Source organism: Trachemys scripta, chromosome 1 (genome assembly GCF_013100865.1).
Source record: "Trachemys scripta elegans isolate TJP31775 chromosome 1, CAS_Tse_1.0, whole genome shotgun sequence".
NCBI lineage: Eukaryota > Metazoa > Chordata > Testudines > Emydidae > Trachemys > Trachemys scripta.
Window position 1 is genome coordinate 188,222,832 of NC_048298.1, and position 17,915 is coordinate 188,240,746.

At 42.0% G+C, this 17,915-nt stretch overlaps 1 protein-coding gene across 5 annotated transcripts in view; it reads left to right on the plus strand.

The window, feature by feature from the left end:
• The window catches only part of TTC3 (tetratricopeptide repeat domain 3), a 137,086-nt gene that overhangs the window by 78,286 nt on the left and 40,885 nt on the right, over nucleotides 1-17,915 (plus strand). For all 5 annotated transcript variants that reach the window (XM_034752701.1, XM_034752718.1, XM_034752727.1 and 2 more), the window contains 6 exons: nucleotides 241-367; nucleotides 2,481-2,603; nucleotides 2,773-2,874; nucleotides 3,624-3,716; nucleotides 5,108-5,172; nucleotides 13,891-14,027. In XM_034752701.1, the coding sequence (XP_034608592.1) occupies nucleotides 241-367; nucleotides 2,481-2,603; nucleotides 2,773-2,874; nucleotides 3,624-3,716; nucleotides 5,108-5,172; nucleotides 13,891-14,027 (647 nt within the window). The remainder of the gene's footprint in view (nucleotides 1-240; nucleotides 368-2,480; nucleotides 2,604-2,772; nucleotides 2,875-3,623; nucleotides 3,717-5,107; nucleotides 5,173-13,890; nucleotides 14,028-17,915) is intronic.

A 17,915-nucleotide genomic window follows, 5' to 3' on the forward strand; every position in this document is an offset into this window, starting at 1 on the left:
TTATTAAGCTTGGTGCAGAGACAAATGAACTTAGATTTACTCTATAAATGAAGATATTTGTAACAGATATCCTTGTCTTTAATAGTTAACCCTTTCTCCACTACCTTGCACTTCATACAGTCTTTAATTTATGATGGCTTTCAGTTTCACAAGCACGAAGCATTCCATTCCATGTAAGACAGTTGCATGAAATAGCTGTAGAATTGTGACCTCACTGTCTTGTATGTGTTTAAAATTTAGATTTTCAGATGCTATACATCAGTTCTTGAAATCACAGACAATGATTAATCGTAAAATTGTACCTGGAATATTAACTTGGCCCACAACATCTGTTGTCATTGAAGAGACTCGGACTGAGAAATTACAGGTAAATAGAAGTATCATCCCCATAAATCAGAGAATTTCTAAATGAATGGGAAGATGCTGATTTAATACAATTTCACTCAGCTAATGAATCTTGGCTTTTTATGATATCACCAATCACAAGAACGGAGAAGCAAGGGTCCTCAGAATCCTCACCCTGACTGTATTTCTTACCAATTAAAATATCCTCAACCCAAGCCCCAATTTGTAAAGAGGTGGGATCTGTTCCCTTGGTACCAAGTCAACACTGCTTGAATGGGCTGGGCTCCGTTCTGAATGTACTCAGTTCCTAAAACTTGGGATCTAGGTAGGGCCTTGAGCTTTAGTACCTTTTTTGGTAGCATATTGTGAAACTACCCTGCCAGTGTTGTCCAAGTGTTAGTCGATCAGTTAGTTTCTTAGCACTTAGAAATTTAGTACAGAAATTTTTCTGCACTAAATTTCTAATACATTGGACACTATCAGTAAAGAAATCATAATTAATAAAGAATTGAAGTACTGAGAAACATGAAATTAAGTAATAGTTACTTTGTCAGTTTTTAAAGCCAACATTTGCTAGGGGTTTAGCAACACGATTCCCAGTGATTTTATTGGGAGTAGAGTGGTCACGTTTCTTGGTCAACCTTAAAAATCTCAACTGTTAGCTTTAAGATTGTCTTTCCCATTGAAATAGTAGAAACAAAGCTATTTTTTTCATTCACAAATACTATCCTTAAGTTGAGAGAGAACTATTAACATGTAAAATGATGGTCTGGCCAACCTGTATTACTCTTGGGGGAATTCTGTGCCAAAAAATTAAAAATTCTGTGCACAGTATTTTAAAATTCTGCATATTTTATTTGTCAAAACAATACAATATAATCATGCCAGTTTCAATTATTTTGGTAATTATTTCAAAATACCTGTCAGCAAGTATGTCTGTAACAATACAGGTAACAAAAAAGATTCAGGAAATGTTTTTTAACAAATAGATTCCTTACTAAGCATACTAATACAGAACTCTGAGTAATAATTCATTTAAACTACAATACAGAATCTTCTTTCCTGCACCCCTCAGAAGAAGTGCAAAGTCTTGGGGGAGTAAAGGGTAACAGAGGAGCTGAGGGAGAGGGAAGTAATTGCTGGGAAGGAGCTTGGAAGCGAACCTGGAGGGTTGTTGGGTGTGGGTGGGAGAAGTATGGAACATGGGCTTTTTTGGAGGGGGGAGGGGAGATAGGGAGCTGCCTCCATGCAGACTCTGGCTGACCTCTAGCCTTTTCCATTCAGTTAGGCACATCTGCCCCGTCCCTGTGTGTCCCTGCACTCCCACTTCCCATTCAGCCAGGCATATCTGCACATGTCCCCATTTGGCCCCAAACCCCTACTACCATGTGGCCCCACACTCTCCCCTCCCCTGTTCTCATGTGGTTTTGCACCCCTACTCCCATTCAGCCCTGTCTCAATGTTGTCATCCCACAAGTTCCTGTGCCCTTACTGCAGTCTACCCCCCGCACTAGCCCTTCTGAACACCAGTTTGTGTGGCCCCCCAGTGGCCCCGTGTGCCCTGCTCTGTCCACCTCCTCCCCCCATATCCCAGGCCTCCTCACCTGGCACTACGAGCAGGGCATTGTGAGGAAGGCAGCCTCTGTCCTGTCTCCATGGTTGGCTGCTCCAGCCCATGAGCCAGCTGTTCTCTCTTCTGGTACCACATCGGTCAGTGGTGAGCAAAAGGTGTAATTGTAGCATGACCTCTCTCAAGGTTTCCTTTTGCCTCCCCCTCAGAATCAACTATTCTGCGGGGGGACAGACATTTGCGCAATGGTGCAGAATTATTCCAGGAGTACTGTATGCAGAGAGGCTATGCATTCCTCACTGACACCTGTAGAAGTATGAAGAACTTTTGAAATATTTTGCAGCATGAAAGGCAGGATGTTTTTAAAATTAAGTTAATTATTTTCAAGTATAACTCTTTTGGCTCTGAAAATGTGGTGTCTGTTTCACCCTAAAAACATCCAAATCTTAAAAAATTCAAGTAGAGAGATGTTTGATCTCATTACTTGCTTTTTGTGTCTGAGAAATAATTTATTCTTTGGAACAATGTGATATCTCTATTTGTCATTGTATTTGATGTTTTATAGTTGATGTTGGAGAATTTCATTGAGGAATGCAAGTTTCCTCCAGAACCAGATGCAGTTTGTTCTTATCAGCAGTGCCATGGACATTCGAAAATTCAAATCTATTTTACTGACCCAGACTTCAAGGTAAACTTTTTTTTAAGGGTTTTGGAGATCCAACTTTTTGCCGGAGTTATGTACCTTGCACATTATACAAGTTTTATGTGAAGCATAAATTCTTAATTTTTTGTTGTTATTGAATGGTACATTTTTTTTTTCTTTGAAAGCATAAATTCCTATGGTCTTCAAATTTTAGGGTTTTATACAGATTACTTGCTGTCAGCAGTGTAAAGTGGAGTTTCACATCAGCTGTTGGAAAAAGCTGAAAACTACAATTTACAGTGATAAAAATGACAAGGTAAGATCCAGGTCAAACTTCTATTTAAGTATTGGTTATAACTGTTTTCTAGGGGTGTAGCTGTGCTAAAGTCATTAAGATGAGAACAGTCCTGGAGCCTTAACTTTTCACCTGTCCTATGGGGAACATACAGTCTGTGTTGCAGGCATAGGGAAATCCTGCAGGCGTCAAGGTATCTATGGAGGACAGGGATATTTATGTAGAGGCTCAATGTGTATGGCCTGTTCTCTTTACCTCTTACTTTATGGATGCTTGATTCCCTTAGAAACCTTGCTGTTATGGCCTCTCCATCAGCTAATACTCCAAAACCAAAAGGGTTTCAATGTGCACAGGGAGACTTGGCAGAAGATAATGGTGGTAATCGGTATAATCTTCTGTTGGGAAATCCCAGCAGGTTTGAGATGGGAAAATGAGGCTGTTAAGATCAGGAAGTACCCTTTCTCAATCCATAGAGCACAAATTCTGTGGACAGGAAATTGGAGGATTTCACCATTGGTTTGGGGAGTAAAAGAGTATGTGCCATGAGCAACTGCTCCCATCTTTTTGATCCCAGCCATTTTATGCCATGATTGGCTTCCTTCTGCTAAATGCAAGTAGAGGCCTAAGCCTTTAGTGATGGTCTTAATTACCTTGGTCAGCTCAAGTTCAGTATACACAATAGCATTTTTGTACAAAAGCATGGAGATAGTGTATCTTTCCATTTGTAGAAAAAAATTCTGTTTTCAATAATACCTGATCTTCTTCCACAGGATTTTCTTCAAGAGTCATGTTTCACTCCTGATTGTAGAGGCCTCATTTCAAAAATTGTTATCTTCAATTCTTCTGGTCTTGTGAAATGTGTGGTAAGTAATTAAACATTAGTGTGAAATGATAATCAGTTTTTTAAAACAAATCCTCATCTTGCAATTAAGATCCACTGGAGACTTGTACAGTGTTACTTACTGACAGTGCAGTTACATAATTTCACTAGGGGATCACAACACTTTACATAGCTCAATTAACTTTTTTAGCACCCCCCTTTGAGGGAGGTGGTGGTTGTGGTTGTGGTACCTATTTTACAAATGGATAAAAAGAGGCACAGGGTAAAGTGATTTGCCCTTGATGAGATAGCAAGTCAATTTACTGTGTTGACCTTATTACAAAACCACAGGTAAACTGGAATGTTTTAAATATAAGCTTCTTACATTTATTATAAGACCTTGATATACAAATGTAATTTAGTTGAAGCTTCATTGAATTTTCATAGTATAATAAGTATGAGGTGGTCTGGCTCTACTAGTTTTAACATATCCATGCTCTCTCAGATTCCTTGCACCTAAGTATCCCAGCTTGTTTTGGACTGGTGACTTACTGAAACGACTGATCGTTGTAGGAGCAGGATTTCTGCCTGTTGGGGAAGAAGTAAATCCAGTTCTTCGAGCATGAACCTCTTGAGCCCTTAATTGGAGACTTCCCATTAGCAGTGTCTCTTTGGTCCTTGTGTGCACTTGGTACAACCTCGTGTCACACACAGATGGTGTATAGAGCTGCAGTGGTGAAATGTCTGAGTTCTTCTCTACCAACTCAGCCTGAGACTGAGTTCTAGCATATCCACCTCAGCATGTTCTACGTGAACGACACAGCTACAACTACATGACATAATGTTGTTAGTTAGTTTAGTTTAGTGTTTCTAGTTAGCATTAGCTGTTGTTAGTATAGGATTAGTTAGATAGTAATGAGAGAGTGGTTTGTTTGTTTTCTCTCCCTTTTTTCCTCCTTTTTTCTGTGGAGCTTATTTGACCTGGCTCGACATGCCTGGCTCACCAGGTTTCAAATGCTGTCTTTCTTGTCGGGAGGCTATTCCTGTCAGCGATGACCATTCTAGGTATATCTGTTGCTTGGGAGAGTCCCATATCTCCCAAAAATGTAACTCTTGTCTGGCTTTCAAATCTACAGCACAGGAGAATTGGGCGTTTCATCATATGAGACACTGGGAAATAATTGTAAGGAATGTTTCTTCTCTGTTGTGACCTTCTCTGCCAGATTACCTTTCCCGTGAACTAGTTGTCTTTCTGTATAACCAAAGCTTGCAGCTTTATATGGCTTGAGCAGCCCAGGTGGCTGCATTATTATTATTTTTTTAATTCAAGCTATTACATTGTTGCCTTCTGAAACATCAGATGTCATTTTTGTTTTTATTGTTAAGATTGCGTTAGAACTCAAATTCAATTAACGTGGTGTCACTTTTTTGTAGTTTGAACAAAAAATCCCCAAAATTAAGAATTCACCAAGAGCCAGTGTTAAACAGAAATGTTCAAGGTAAGATTTCTAGGATTAACAGTAATTTAAATGTACAATAGGATGGGATTACATATTTCAGAAATTGCTGAAATACTCCAAATATTTTAGAGAGGTGATAGTTGCTCTCTTTATGGCTGTGGCAAGGATTCAAATGATTACTCTACAGCCAAAATGCTTCTGAAATAAATGTAGTCAAACTTTACTAATTCTGGGTCACTGAAAACGAAAATGATGCTTAAAATTGTTGATTGGCTCTAGTTTTCAAGATATGCTATTGGGTCAGTATATAGACCCTTGACTTGGGAATGGCGGAGGATAAGTGAGTTATAAAGGGAAGGGATCTCAATTTAAACCAGAAATGACTAAAATACATCTTTGACTGGATCTATGAATAAATCTATGACTGGATTTGGACAGTACTTGCTTTTTAGGCAAAACAATGAATGATGCAATCTGAAGCTGGTATTGCGTTATACATGATATGAATTGCATCATGTTATTCCTAGAAGTTATGGATGATGCAATCATAACAAAGTTACATCACTCTGCTGAACAAATTGCCCTATATCCGCTCTAGAAATCATACAGTGTCGTGCTCTCTTATTTGTCAGTGTTTGATTTTGCAAAGGGACACGTTTCTGTTTAGCCAAAGTGAGCAGAGATGCCTCGTACTTGTGTGAACAGTGCAGATAACTTCTGCTATGTTTGTGGTGAAGTGACTTTTGCATCACAAAAGCGCAGTATAACCACTATGGTTAAGAAAGCCTATCACCTTTATTTTGGCTGCAAAATTGGAGATCAGGACAAGAGGTGGGCCCCACACATATGCTGCAACACTTGTGCATCAAATCTTCGCCAGTGGTTGAACAGGAAAAGGAAATCTATGCCTTTTGTAGTGCCAATGATTTGGAGAGAGCCAACAGATCATACCAGCAATTGTTACTTCTGCATGGTGCCTCCAGTTGGGAAAGGTGTGTCAAAGAAGAAAAAGTGGACTGTGCATTATCCAAACATTCCATCAGCTATAAGCCCAATACCCCACGGAGAAGGACTGCCGGTTCCTGATGCACCAAAATCATTCTCACTTGAGGAGGACGAGGAAGAGGATGAAACTTCTGGTCCTGAACCATCAATGTCACAGGACCCACATTTTCTCCCATCCTCCTCCTCTGAACCACACCTCATAGCACAAGGTGAACTGAATGACCTTGTCAGGGATTTGGAACTACCCAAGAGTAAGGCAGAGCTGTTGGGCTCCAGACTACAGCAGTGGAATCTCCTGGCAGGTGATGTTAGGTAGGGTTTCCATGTTCCGTGACTGTCAAAAGGATCTTGACCCATTCTTCTTCATGGAAGGTGATCTTGTAGCCTGCAACAACATCGATGGTGTGATGGCAGCCCTCAACATTGTTCACGATCCAGATGAGTGGAGACTGTTCATTGATTCATCGAAGACTAGTCTTAAAGCTGTTTTACTGCATAATGGCAATGTTTTGCCATCAATTCCAGTTGGTCATGCAGTCCATATGAAGGAAACCTATGACAACATGAAACAACTTTTGAGGTGCGTAAACTGACCAACATCAGTGGCAGCTTTGTGGCGATTTGAAGGTTGTTGCTCTCTTGCTTGGTCTGCAGACTGGATACACAAAGTACTGCTGTTTTCTCTGTGAATGGGATAGTCGTGCAAGAGATTCCCACTACATCAAGAAAGATTGGCCACTCCGACAGTCATTGGAGCCTGGGAGGAAAAGTGTTCAGCATCCACCACTTGTTGAATCAAGGAAGATTTTGTTACCACCCTTACACATCAAGCTGGGTCTGATGAAGAACTTTTTGTCAAGGCCATTGACAAAACACAAGCAGCTTTCAAGTACCTCCGTGGAAAATTTCAAGGTTAAGTGAAGCTAAGATAAAGGAAGGTGTCTTTGTTGGTCCTCAGATTCGTGAACTTCTTCGAGATGATGCATTTGACCATGCACTGCGTGGCAAGGAAAAGACTGCATGGAAAGCCTTCCAGTTAGTGGCAATAAATTTTCTTGGAAACAAGAAGGCAGACAACTACAGGTTGTTGGTGGAAAACCTCCTCAAGGCATACAAAAGCCTTGGTTGCAACATGTCACTAAAGATACATTTTTTTGCACTCTCGTCTAGATTTTTTTCCACCGAACTGTGGAGCAGTGAGCGATGAGCATGGCGAGCGATTTTACCAGGACATTGCAACAATGGAGAAACCCTATCAGGGCAAATGGAGCCCATCAATGCTTGCAGACTATTGCTGGACAGTGACAAGAGACGCTCCATTTAATGAATACAAGAGACAAGTCAAGAAGCGCCGAGTAGACACTGAATAGGACTAAACTATGTACATAATAGTTTTTTGCCTTTTGTTTCATAATAAATTTTATTTATATAACCCTTTTGCTGATTTTTAAAGTGTTACATAAACAGGACAGGTGAAATATTATCATGTAACGCAACCATAAACACATGAAAAGACCTAGGTTTACAATTTAGGATTAAAACTCTACTATCTACACAATATACATAGACATAAAATGTAAAAATTTAAATATCTTAGAAACAGTAGCCAATCAGTTGTTTTAATTGTCATATTTGAATTCAGCACATCAAGATACATAATAAATAGCACATTTTATCTCTGAAGCAGACGACTTCTCAAAAATTGTAGACCAGTGTTATTTGATTCATCTGTTTTCACTGTGTTACTAGAAAGTTGACAAACTAGAGGGAGTTCAGAAAACAGCATAAAAGATTTTAGGGGTTCCTAATTTGATAGGAAGGATGAAAAGGCTAAATGATTAAATCAGAGCTCATATTGAGCTGGTACTAGGCAATAAGTATTATTAGCAGTTCTGTAGTTGCCCCAGCAATTTCTAAAGAACTAAATTTTTTCATTTAAAAAAAGAACAAAACTTGTTTATGGCCATGAAGAAAATATGAATCAATGCAAAGAGTCTTCTCTGAATCTCTCTGCTGAGAGGTGAAAGGTCAAATTCCTGTAGTAATTCTATTGGTTTCCATAAAATTTGAACTAATAATTCTGAAGTGCAAATTGCTCCATTCATCTCAATAGGCTGTTAAATCTGAAGCCCAATTATAATTATTTAAGATTGGTAAATTCCGTTTCACTGCTCACAATCTTCTCACAAACAACCTGGGATTCCAGGACTGTGGATGGAACTTGAGAACCATCTCTTTCCCTTCATTCTGCTCATCAATCTGACCTATGACCTAAGTAGCTATGAAGGGAGGGGAAGGAAGAGCAGGGAATATGCTACCCTTCTTGACATATGTATGTTTTGCTTTGAGTGATGGTCCCTTTTGTATTCCACTGTGGGATATGGATGCACCAGGGGCCAGAGAATTTGAAAGTAGTGTCCATTGGTCTATGCATGCACCCTAGTTCACATCGTGCCTCCAACTGAGGGAATAAAGGGTAGGGTGGACCAACTGCCTCTCCAATTCCTTCTCACTGCTGCATAGTACAGGTTGGAACCATTAGTGTCCGCAGCTTCAACTTTGTCCCATAAATAATTACTTCTGGGGGAATTCTGCGCCAAAAAATTAAAAATTCTGCACCCAGTATTTTAAAATTCTGCATAGTTTATTTGTCAAGATAACACAATATAAAAACATCAGTTTCAATTATTTTGGTAATTTATTTAAATTACAATACAATGGATGGGGAGAATGGGTCTGGAGAGCATTGGAGAAAATCCCCAAACCCCGTTTGTCTAATAGTAATAGTTAGGTTTGACTCTTTATTTCTAGTTATTAGTCAACAAATATATGCAGCCATATGCTCAGTATTACATCATAGGCAGCTGAAGAGCAAGTGATGGCTGGGGAATTTAACTCATAATTTATATTGGCTACCATCTCCAGAAAAGTCAGTAGTAAACAATTCATGGAGCACATTTTGATAGGAAAATTTTTCAGCCCAAAAATTTAGACCAGTTCTAATCACTAAAGCACCATAAGCATTTATATTGCTATATTGTCATTTACAATAATTGATATCTCTCCCAGCACTCCCCACACATACAAACACACATACACATGTTGATTTATGTCTTCGCTGGCTGCTCCAAGCTGCTGGGGAGGAGCGAGTGACTGTTCTTGCGGCTTCTCTGCTTCCCCTCAGAAATATATTGTCTGCGGGGAAGCAAAGAAATCTGTGGATAATATGAATTCTGTGCCCACACTGTGGCTGGTGCAGAATTCCCCCTGGAGTAAACAATAAATAACAATTTACAATTAAGTTAAGTTTTAATAGTGTATAGTTTTAGCAAATATAACAATTCTAGTAGCTTTAGCATTAGATTAGTTTATGGGGGGTACCCACCCCACCCTGTACCCTGTTCAGGTATTACATCCAGGACCCGGGCTTCAAACTCTGTTCTTCCTGCCCATGATCCTTCTCAGTCGGTGACAGCCACCAACGCTGCCTGTACTGCCTTGGGGAAGCTCACATCACAGCAAGGTGAATAGCACCTCTTCAACCAGAAGACGGATGAGTCCCTCCATACCCGGAAGGATTAGGGCTGCCCTCTGATCGCTGGGGATATACACACCTGGTCCTAAGAGGAAGTTTCATTGCCCACCGGCCAAATTGAGGTATATGGCTCAACAGTTCTTCTATCAGAGGGCCTATAAGCCACTACATAAGAGAGAGTATACAGAAGTCCTGCTTCCCTATCTCCTCCACAACAGGCTTTGCATCTCAGTCTCAGCCATCAGCTCGACGTTATCTTTGATGAGAGCTCAAGAGCCATGAACCACTAAGCCCACCATCTCCTGACTCCAGCACACCATTCAGGGTTTGTCTAGGTCTCTTTTTTTCAACAGCTGGAGTGCGATAACAATAGACAAGTGAGTGCTGAATATCATCCACTCTGGCTATGTGATAGTTTGCATCACTACCTCCCCTGAAACCCTCTTCCCCGTCCCCCTTTAGGGACCACTCTCACAAGAATTGGCTCACACAAGAGGTGGATTCCTTAATGCAGAGAGGAGCAATAGAACACATTCCTCCACAATACTAAGGGAAAGGATTTTACTCAACCTCCTTCCTAATACCTAAAAAGAAAAGTGGTTGGAGACCAGTCTTCAACCTTCACCATCTCAACCACTTCATTCGCAAACTCAGATTTCTCATGGTCACGTTAGCAGCATTAATTCCATCTTTAGAAAATGGCATGTGATCCATGGCTCTCAATATGAAGGATGCTTGCTTTCACTTAGATATCCACTCCACCCACAAGTATTTTCTCAGATTTATGGTGGGTCCCAATCATTTTCAGTGCAAGATACTCCCCTTCAGAATAGCAACTGCACCTAGAGTCTTTACCAAGATATTCTCAGTTGTTGCAACCCACATTAGACGTCAAGGCCTTCTTGTCTTTCCCATACCTTGATGACTGGCTCCTTGCTGCCCCACCAGGAGGCCTATGCATTGAGTTGAATAATGCTACACTTTCGCTCTGCACTGGGAGTCAGCATAAACATGGAAAAATCTGCTCTCGTGCCACACAATCTTTAGACATCATCGGGGCACCCCCAGGTTATATCAGTGCAAGGGAGTACCTGCCCACAGACTGGTTTCAGACCATGAACAATATCATAGCTCACATCACAAACTGTCCTCAGATATCGGGCAAAACATGTCTGTCCCTACTTGGTCATGTGGCTTTGTGCACTTATATCACCTCATTGGCAAGACTCCACCTTTGTTGCCTTCAGGTATAAACCATCATTCCATGAACCACATGGTGACAGTTCCTGGCAAGGTACTGTCGTCCTTCCTATGGCGGACAAATTCTCATTAAATATGCGTGCAGTCCCCTTTCTCTCTTCCTCTCCAGATAGGAACATCATTATGGATACAGCCCCACTAGGTTGGGGAGCCCACATGGACAACCACACAGTACAATGGGTTTGGACATCTTGAGAGGCCGGGATGCACATCAATATCCTGGAACTACAGACAATACGGAAGGCTTGTGAGTTCTTTCTTCCATTCATCACCATGTCCTTATAATGTCAGACAACACTACAATAGTCAGCAGTCAAATCACCCGATCAGCAGACTACCTCCCAGGAAAGCAGAATATGCTCACAAACATTTCACAATCGATCACGAATGGGAGGAGGCTTCATGGTGCAGTACTCCGCAACATTTTCATTATATGGGGAAATTCCAACCAGGGATCTATTCACCTCTCAAGTAAACAGCAAATGCACTACGTATTGCTCCAGAGGAGCCCTAGGTTACCGCTCCCAGGGCGATGGTCTCCTTCTTACTTGATAAGATCAAGTTCACCTATGCCTATGCCTTCTCTCCATCACCCTCCTGCCACGAGCTCTAGGCAAGATCCTGCAGAACAGAGTGAGGGTCATCCTGATTACCCCCTTCTGGCCCAGACAGTTCTGGTTTCCTAGCCTTCTACACATGTTGTCTCACCCACCAATCATTCTCCCAATGTTTCCTGAGCACCTGACTCAGTGGAACGGCAAGATTAAACACTCCAGTCCACTGCCACATCCACCTTCTCAAGGTTACTGAGTTTTCACTCACCCACTGACCAATAGATTCTAGAAAGGCTTAATAAGAACCTTCCTACGTCCTCAGATGCTTGCACCCCAGTGGGAGCTGAATCTCATTCTCTCAGTGCTAATAAGCCTCACTTTAGGCCCTTAGCTACTTGTTCCATATTCCCTCCTTTCCATGTAAGTCGCCTTTCTCGTAGCCATCACATCAGTGAGAAGGGTTGGCAAACTTGGAGCTCAAGCTTTTCTATACTGCAGTACCTCTGTATTTTCTATTTGGCAGATCCTCCATATTCTGTATTTCATAAGGATAAGTTTTCTTTATCTCTACACCCCAAATTCATCCCTAAAGTCGGAATTTCATCCTAACCAATCCATTCACTTACCTGCTTTCTTCTCAAAGCCACACACTTCTGCAGAAGAATGAAGACTCCACTCCCTCGAGCTTTGGCTTTCTACCTGCAGAAAACAAAACCAATCAGGAAATCCCTGAAACTGTTTGTTTGTCACTGTAGCAGAAAGGGTCGGCGGGCATCTCCACCAGAGAATCTCCAAATAGATATCCAGCTCCATTCTACTCTATCAGCTCTCAAACCCAAATCCTCCCCTCCCCCTCATTCCCCCCCAGAGGTAAGAGCTCATTCCACCCTGGCTTAAGCAACGACTATAGCATCTCTTGAGGAGGTACATTATGCCCTGGTGCTGAACTCTTCTGCTGATGCCTCCTTTGGGATGGCAGTACTCCACTCAATCCTACTGTGTATATCCTCGCATCTTTCTCCTACTTAGGTACTGTTTGTCAATCACTCGCAGTGGTGTATAGAAGGGACCATCACTCGAAGAAGAGAAGGTTACTTACCTTTAACTGGAGGTCCTTGAAGATGTGTGATCCCTATCTGTATTCCACTACCTGCCCTCCTTCCTCTCTGCTTCGGATCTTATCTGATTTTTGGTAGAGAAATAACCGGAGAGGCGATATGTCCACCCCGCCCTTTATCCTCTCAGTCGGAGGCACCAGGTGAACCAGGGCTCATGCGCAGACCAACAGACACGACTTTCAAATTCTCCGTCTCCAGGTGCATGGTATGCATGTGTAACCCCCAGTGGAATTCAGATAGGGACTACGCATCTTGAAGATTAGTTACAGGTAAGTAACCTGTATAGCAGCCTCCTTCCCACTCCCTGAGATTTCCCAGACATAGTTTAGAAAGGCAGGAAGCCGGTCCCTGGTATAAATGTTGAGAAACGCCGCAGAGTTGTCAATCTGGAGGTTGTAACTATTCAATCCTTCTCATATTGTTAAGTGGGAGGAAGGAAATGGCTAGATTCAAGCTACGTGGGAGGGGCATTGCTTGAGCTACCCTAGAGTGTTTACTTGACTGAAACATTCTGTATGGATCCTAAGAAAATGCTGGTTAAAAACTGAATTGTGTATACAGGTTACGTTCAAATGTTTGATTAGCACAGTCTTGGCATTGCTGTAATATCGCTAAAGGAGTTTGCATTTATTGCTCACAACAGATTTGACAGAGTGGTAAATGCTGCTTTATAGTAAGAGGATAAATACTGTAAATATCTATTGGACAGGTTCAGTATTTTATTCCCCTTAATTTTCCTTTTGGAATAAGATTATCTGAAGGAATGAGATATTCACTAAACTGGTTTCATTTAGGTAGGAGTTTAGATTATGGAATTCATATTCCAAGTAATGAGAGATACATGTGTAAAGATGGATTTCTTGTGTTACTTAAGTTGGTCATAGGAACTTTGGGAAACCTTTTTTTTAACATTTATTTATAAATAACTCAACATCTTGTACATGTTAGATGTAAATATGGGCATGCATGCTACATCAGAGAGTCTTTTAAAGTCAGCTCCTCCTAATACAGATTATTGTAAAATATTTAGGATATTCTCTCTACATCTACAAGCTTCAAATAAGTTGTTCAGTATGCCTGAAGGTAGATGGTCTCCATTACTTTTTAACTGAAGAATAGCTCAATTCAAATTTTACCTCTCTATCGTTCGACTAATGACTTGTACTGTGTAATGTAAGCTGACAAATGTTCTAATAGGTGGAAAATGGTTTGTAAACTGCCAGAGAAAAAATCGTCTATTGATAGTTGAGGCTGACTTGCCTCACTGATCAGTTTCATTTATCAGTTCTAGGAAGCTAAAAATAAAAGAAGAAAAAAAAATAAAGAGAAAGCATGTAAGAGAAGAAGCACTGAACTCTGCAAAAGATAGCGTGGAAGAAAATAAAAGGGAAGATAATGCATCTAAGTATGATAGTCATAAAGGTATGTGGAAGTTTAAGGTATTTTGTTGTAGAATACATTTGTATTCTAATATATTGCTGTACATTATCATATAAACAAATGGATATTTTGATTAGCATAAGTAGCAGTTTTAATGTACCATCAGTGAATCGAATAGGAGTATTATTTCAAGGAAAGGATTATAAATATTTATCTGGAGTGTCTTGTATAGTCTTGTTGCTTAATTACTTGATGATTTCTATTACCATGGTGCATAGGAGCCCTTATCAATGCACTATGGGAAGATGCTCAAATACTCTAGTGATGAACGCAGGAGAAGAATCTTTATAGAACAGAATAGCTGTTTACATATTTATTGTAGTGCTAACATCCAAATGCAAATGTATTTACCAAAAATGGGTGAGATAAGATGGCTATGGCAAGCTTTAATTGAGAATTTAATTTACTTTTCATAGGCTTTGCTGCTAAAATTAGACAATACAGTATTAAATAAAATACTTCTTTTCACATTAAACGGTTTACTATTTTGTATGTATTAGTTGTGGAAAAGATAGTGGATAGCTGCTTTAATTTAATTCTCCTTTGAGAATTACGTGTGTAGATTCTCACATATGGGATGAACACATGCCCTTGGTGCAATCAGAGCACAGACTTTCCCTTCCCTGCTCCCCTTTGGGACCCTTTTTTCCCTCCAGGCAGCATAGAATGAAATAGCGTTAGGAGAGTGGGGATTTAAAAATAATCTGTGGAGAATGTTCCTTAGTTTAATTCTCTGCCACCTCCCTTTTGAAACTCTCTTTAGATCTCAGATCTTTTAACTTAGCATAAATAAGTGTCTCAGTTCTTCTGCCAGCTCACTTGGTCAGATTGGATCTGGTCAGGGTCTTCATCCAAATTTGTGATATGTTGCTAAATGTGGACATTGAGTGTTCACAAGCAGTTCAAGAAGTTCTTCTGGAGAGCTGTGCAACTTATGCTTTGAAGTGAGAGTGTTTCTTTGTGGCTCATACCAGGGACTTTCTCAATTCCTTTATATTTGGATGATCTGTTTTTGCTTATGTATTCTTGACTTTCCTTGTTCTGTTAAGGTAGCTGCATATCACTTACCCTTTCAAAGATGCTACATATTTTAACATCCTAATGTTAAGTTCTTTAAAAGGGTTGTGTAATGTATCTCCACCTGTTTGAGAGCTGCCACCTTCTTGGAGTTGGAATCCAATGCTTGTTGAACCAACATTTGAGTCTCTGTGTTATCTTTATACTATCTACCCTTCCAACCCATGGTCTTTGTACTGTAACCTCAGGTAGGGGAAATCTAAAATTTACTGGCTGGTCCTCCTTATACAATGTTTCATAAGAGTACTTCCTTCACCAAGTTTCTGCCTAGGTGGTTTCCAAGTTCCATCTGAATCAATGCATAAATCTGCAGTTATTCTTTCCTGAAACCTCCTTCCATGTTGGGGAAACTAGGGCCTTGGCTACACTTGCAGATGTACAGTGCTGTGAGTTAAACCTGACTTCGTGCAGCTGAGTAGGGAAAGCGCTGCAGTCTGTCCACACTGACAGCTGCCCAGCACACTGTCGTGGCCACATTTGTGGCAATTGCAGCGCTATTGGGAGCGGTGCATTATGGGCAGTTATCCCATAGAGCACCTCTTCCCATTCTGGCACCGTGGATTGTGGGAAGGGGGCGTGGGTGCGGGGCATTCTGGGTCCTGTCCCAACGCCCCGTGATGCATCGCTTCGCATCCCAGAAATCCCTTTGTTTCCGTTCACCTTTGGCACCATCTTTCAACGGTTTCTGTGCAGCGCAATCTGTCTGCAGGAAATGGAGCCTGAACCGCTGAGGCGTATGCTGACTTGTGACGTGCTGGCGAGATGTTTGGCTGTCGAACTATTCCTTAAGATCCAAAGTGAGAGTGAGGAGTCTGACGATGCTGTCGAGCCGCATAACGCGTATGACACAAAATTGCTTGTGGCATTCACAGACATGCTCAGCACCGTGGAACACCGCTTTTGGGCTTGGGAAACAAGCACTGAGTGGTGGGATCACATCGTCATGGAAATCTGGGATGACGAGCAGTGACTGCAGAACTTTCGGATGAGAAAAGCCACTTTCATGGGACTGTGTGAGGAGCTCACCCCCACCCTGCGGTGCAAGGACACGAGATTGAGAGCTGCCCTGCCAGTGGAGAAGCGGGTGGCTATTGCAGTCTGGAAGCTGGCAACTCCAGACAGCTACCGGTCGGTCGCAAACCAGTTTGGAGTGGGAAAGTCCATCGTTGGAATCGTGTTGATGCAAGTTTGCAAGGCCATTAATCGCATCCTACTTAGAAGAACCGTGACTCTGGGTAACGTGCAGGAAATAGTGGATGGCTTTGCACAAATGGGGTGCAAACTGTGGAGGAGCGATAGATGGGACGCACATTCCTAGTCTGGCACCACCCCACCTAGGATCCGAGTACGTTAATCGGAAGGGGTATTTCTCTATGGTTCTCCAGGCGCTTGTGGATCACTGTGGGCATTTCATTGACATTAACACAAGCTTGCCCGGAAAGGTGCATGATGCACGCATCTTTCGGAACACTTGGCTGTTCAGGAAGATGCAGGCCGGGACTCTTTTCCCAGAGCAGAAGATCACGGTAGGGGAAGTTGAAATGCCCATTGTGATCCTTGGAGATCTCGCTTACCCGTTAATGCCGTGGCTCATGAAACCCTACACAGGGAGCCTTGACAGCAGCAAGGAACGGTTCAACTACAGGCTGAGCTGGAGCCGAATGACTGTGGAGTGTGCCTTTGGCCATTTAAAGGGCTGCTGGCGATCTCTGTATGGGAAGCTGGACTTGGCCAAAAATAGCATCCCCGCGGTTATATCCGCGTGCTGTGCCCTCCATAATATTTGTGAAGGGAAGGGTGAAAGCTTCATTCAGGCATGGACCTCCGAGGTTCAATACCTGGAGGCTGAATTTGCACAGCCAGAAAGCAGGGCTATTACAGGGGCCCAGCGCGGGGCTGCAAGGATTAGGGATGCCTTGAGGGAGCAATTTGAGGCTGAAAACCAGCAGTGATATCTGGTGCCCTGCACAGGAGTGAAGTGCAGTAGTTCCAATCTTTAGGAATCCGTGTCTGCTAAGCAGACAATCAGACTTGCAGTGCCTGTTTATTTCCTGGGCTAAGGAGTCTTTTACTTTATGCAATAATAAAGAATGTTTTCAAAGCCAAAGAATCCATTTATTGAAAAGAAACAATGGGGTGGAGTGGGGAACGGTACAATCACAGATTCGCGTATGTCCTGTCTGGTGTGCTGTGCAGTGAGTGCTGCACTTCAAGATAGCTATATTGCATGGTGATGGGGGTTGAGTGCAGAGGGTAAGGGTCATGGTTTTCAGGGCTGGGTGGTGAAGATACTGGGGTTGGAGGCAGCGGGTGATGTGAAGAACACAGAAGTTGGGGAAAGTGGGTTGGAGGTGACAGTGGGGCACAACTGAAAGAGTTTTGGGACAAGGGCTGTGGGCAGGGGGTGCGTTTGTGGTACTGCTCCTCTTTCTGCATGGCTACGAGCTCCTGGATAGCGTCTGCTTGGCGCTCCAGGATGCTTATGAGCCGAACCGTGCTTTGCTGCCAGTGCCCCGTGCTTTGCTGCCGGTGCGCTGCGTTTTCCTGGCGGATCCTGCTTTCTCTCTCCCTCCAGTCCTGTGTTTTCTCGTTCTCTTTAATAGATTGCTGCATCACTTCTTGCAGCATGTCTTCTTTGCTTTTTCGCGGTCTCTTCCTGAGTCTTTGCAGTCTCTGAGTAGGCGATAAGAGGGACGGCTGAGGTCTCAAGGTTGATGCTGCTGTATAGGCAAAATGAAACATTTAACAGAGGCAGCATTGTTTATACCAGACAGAGTAATGATTCCCCCCGCA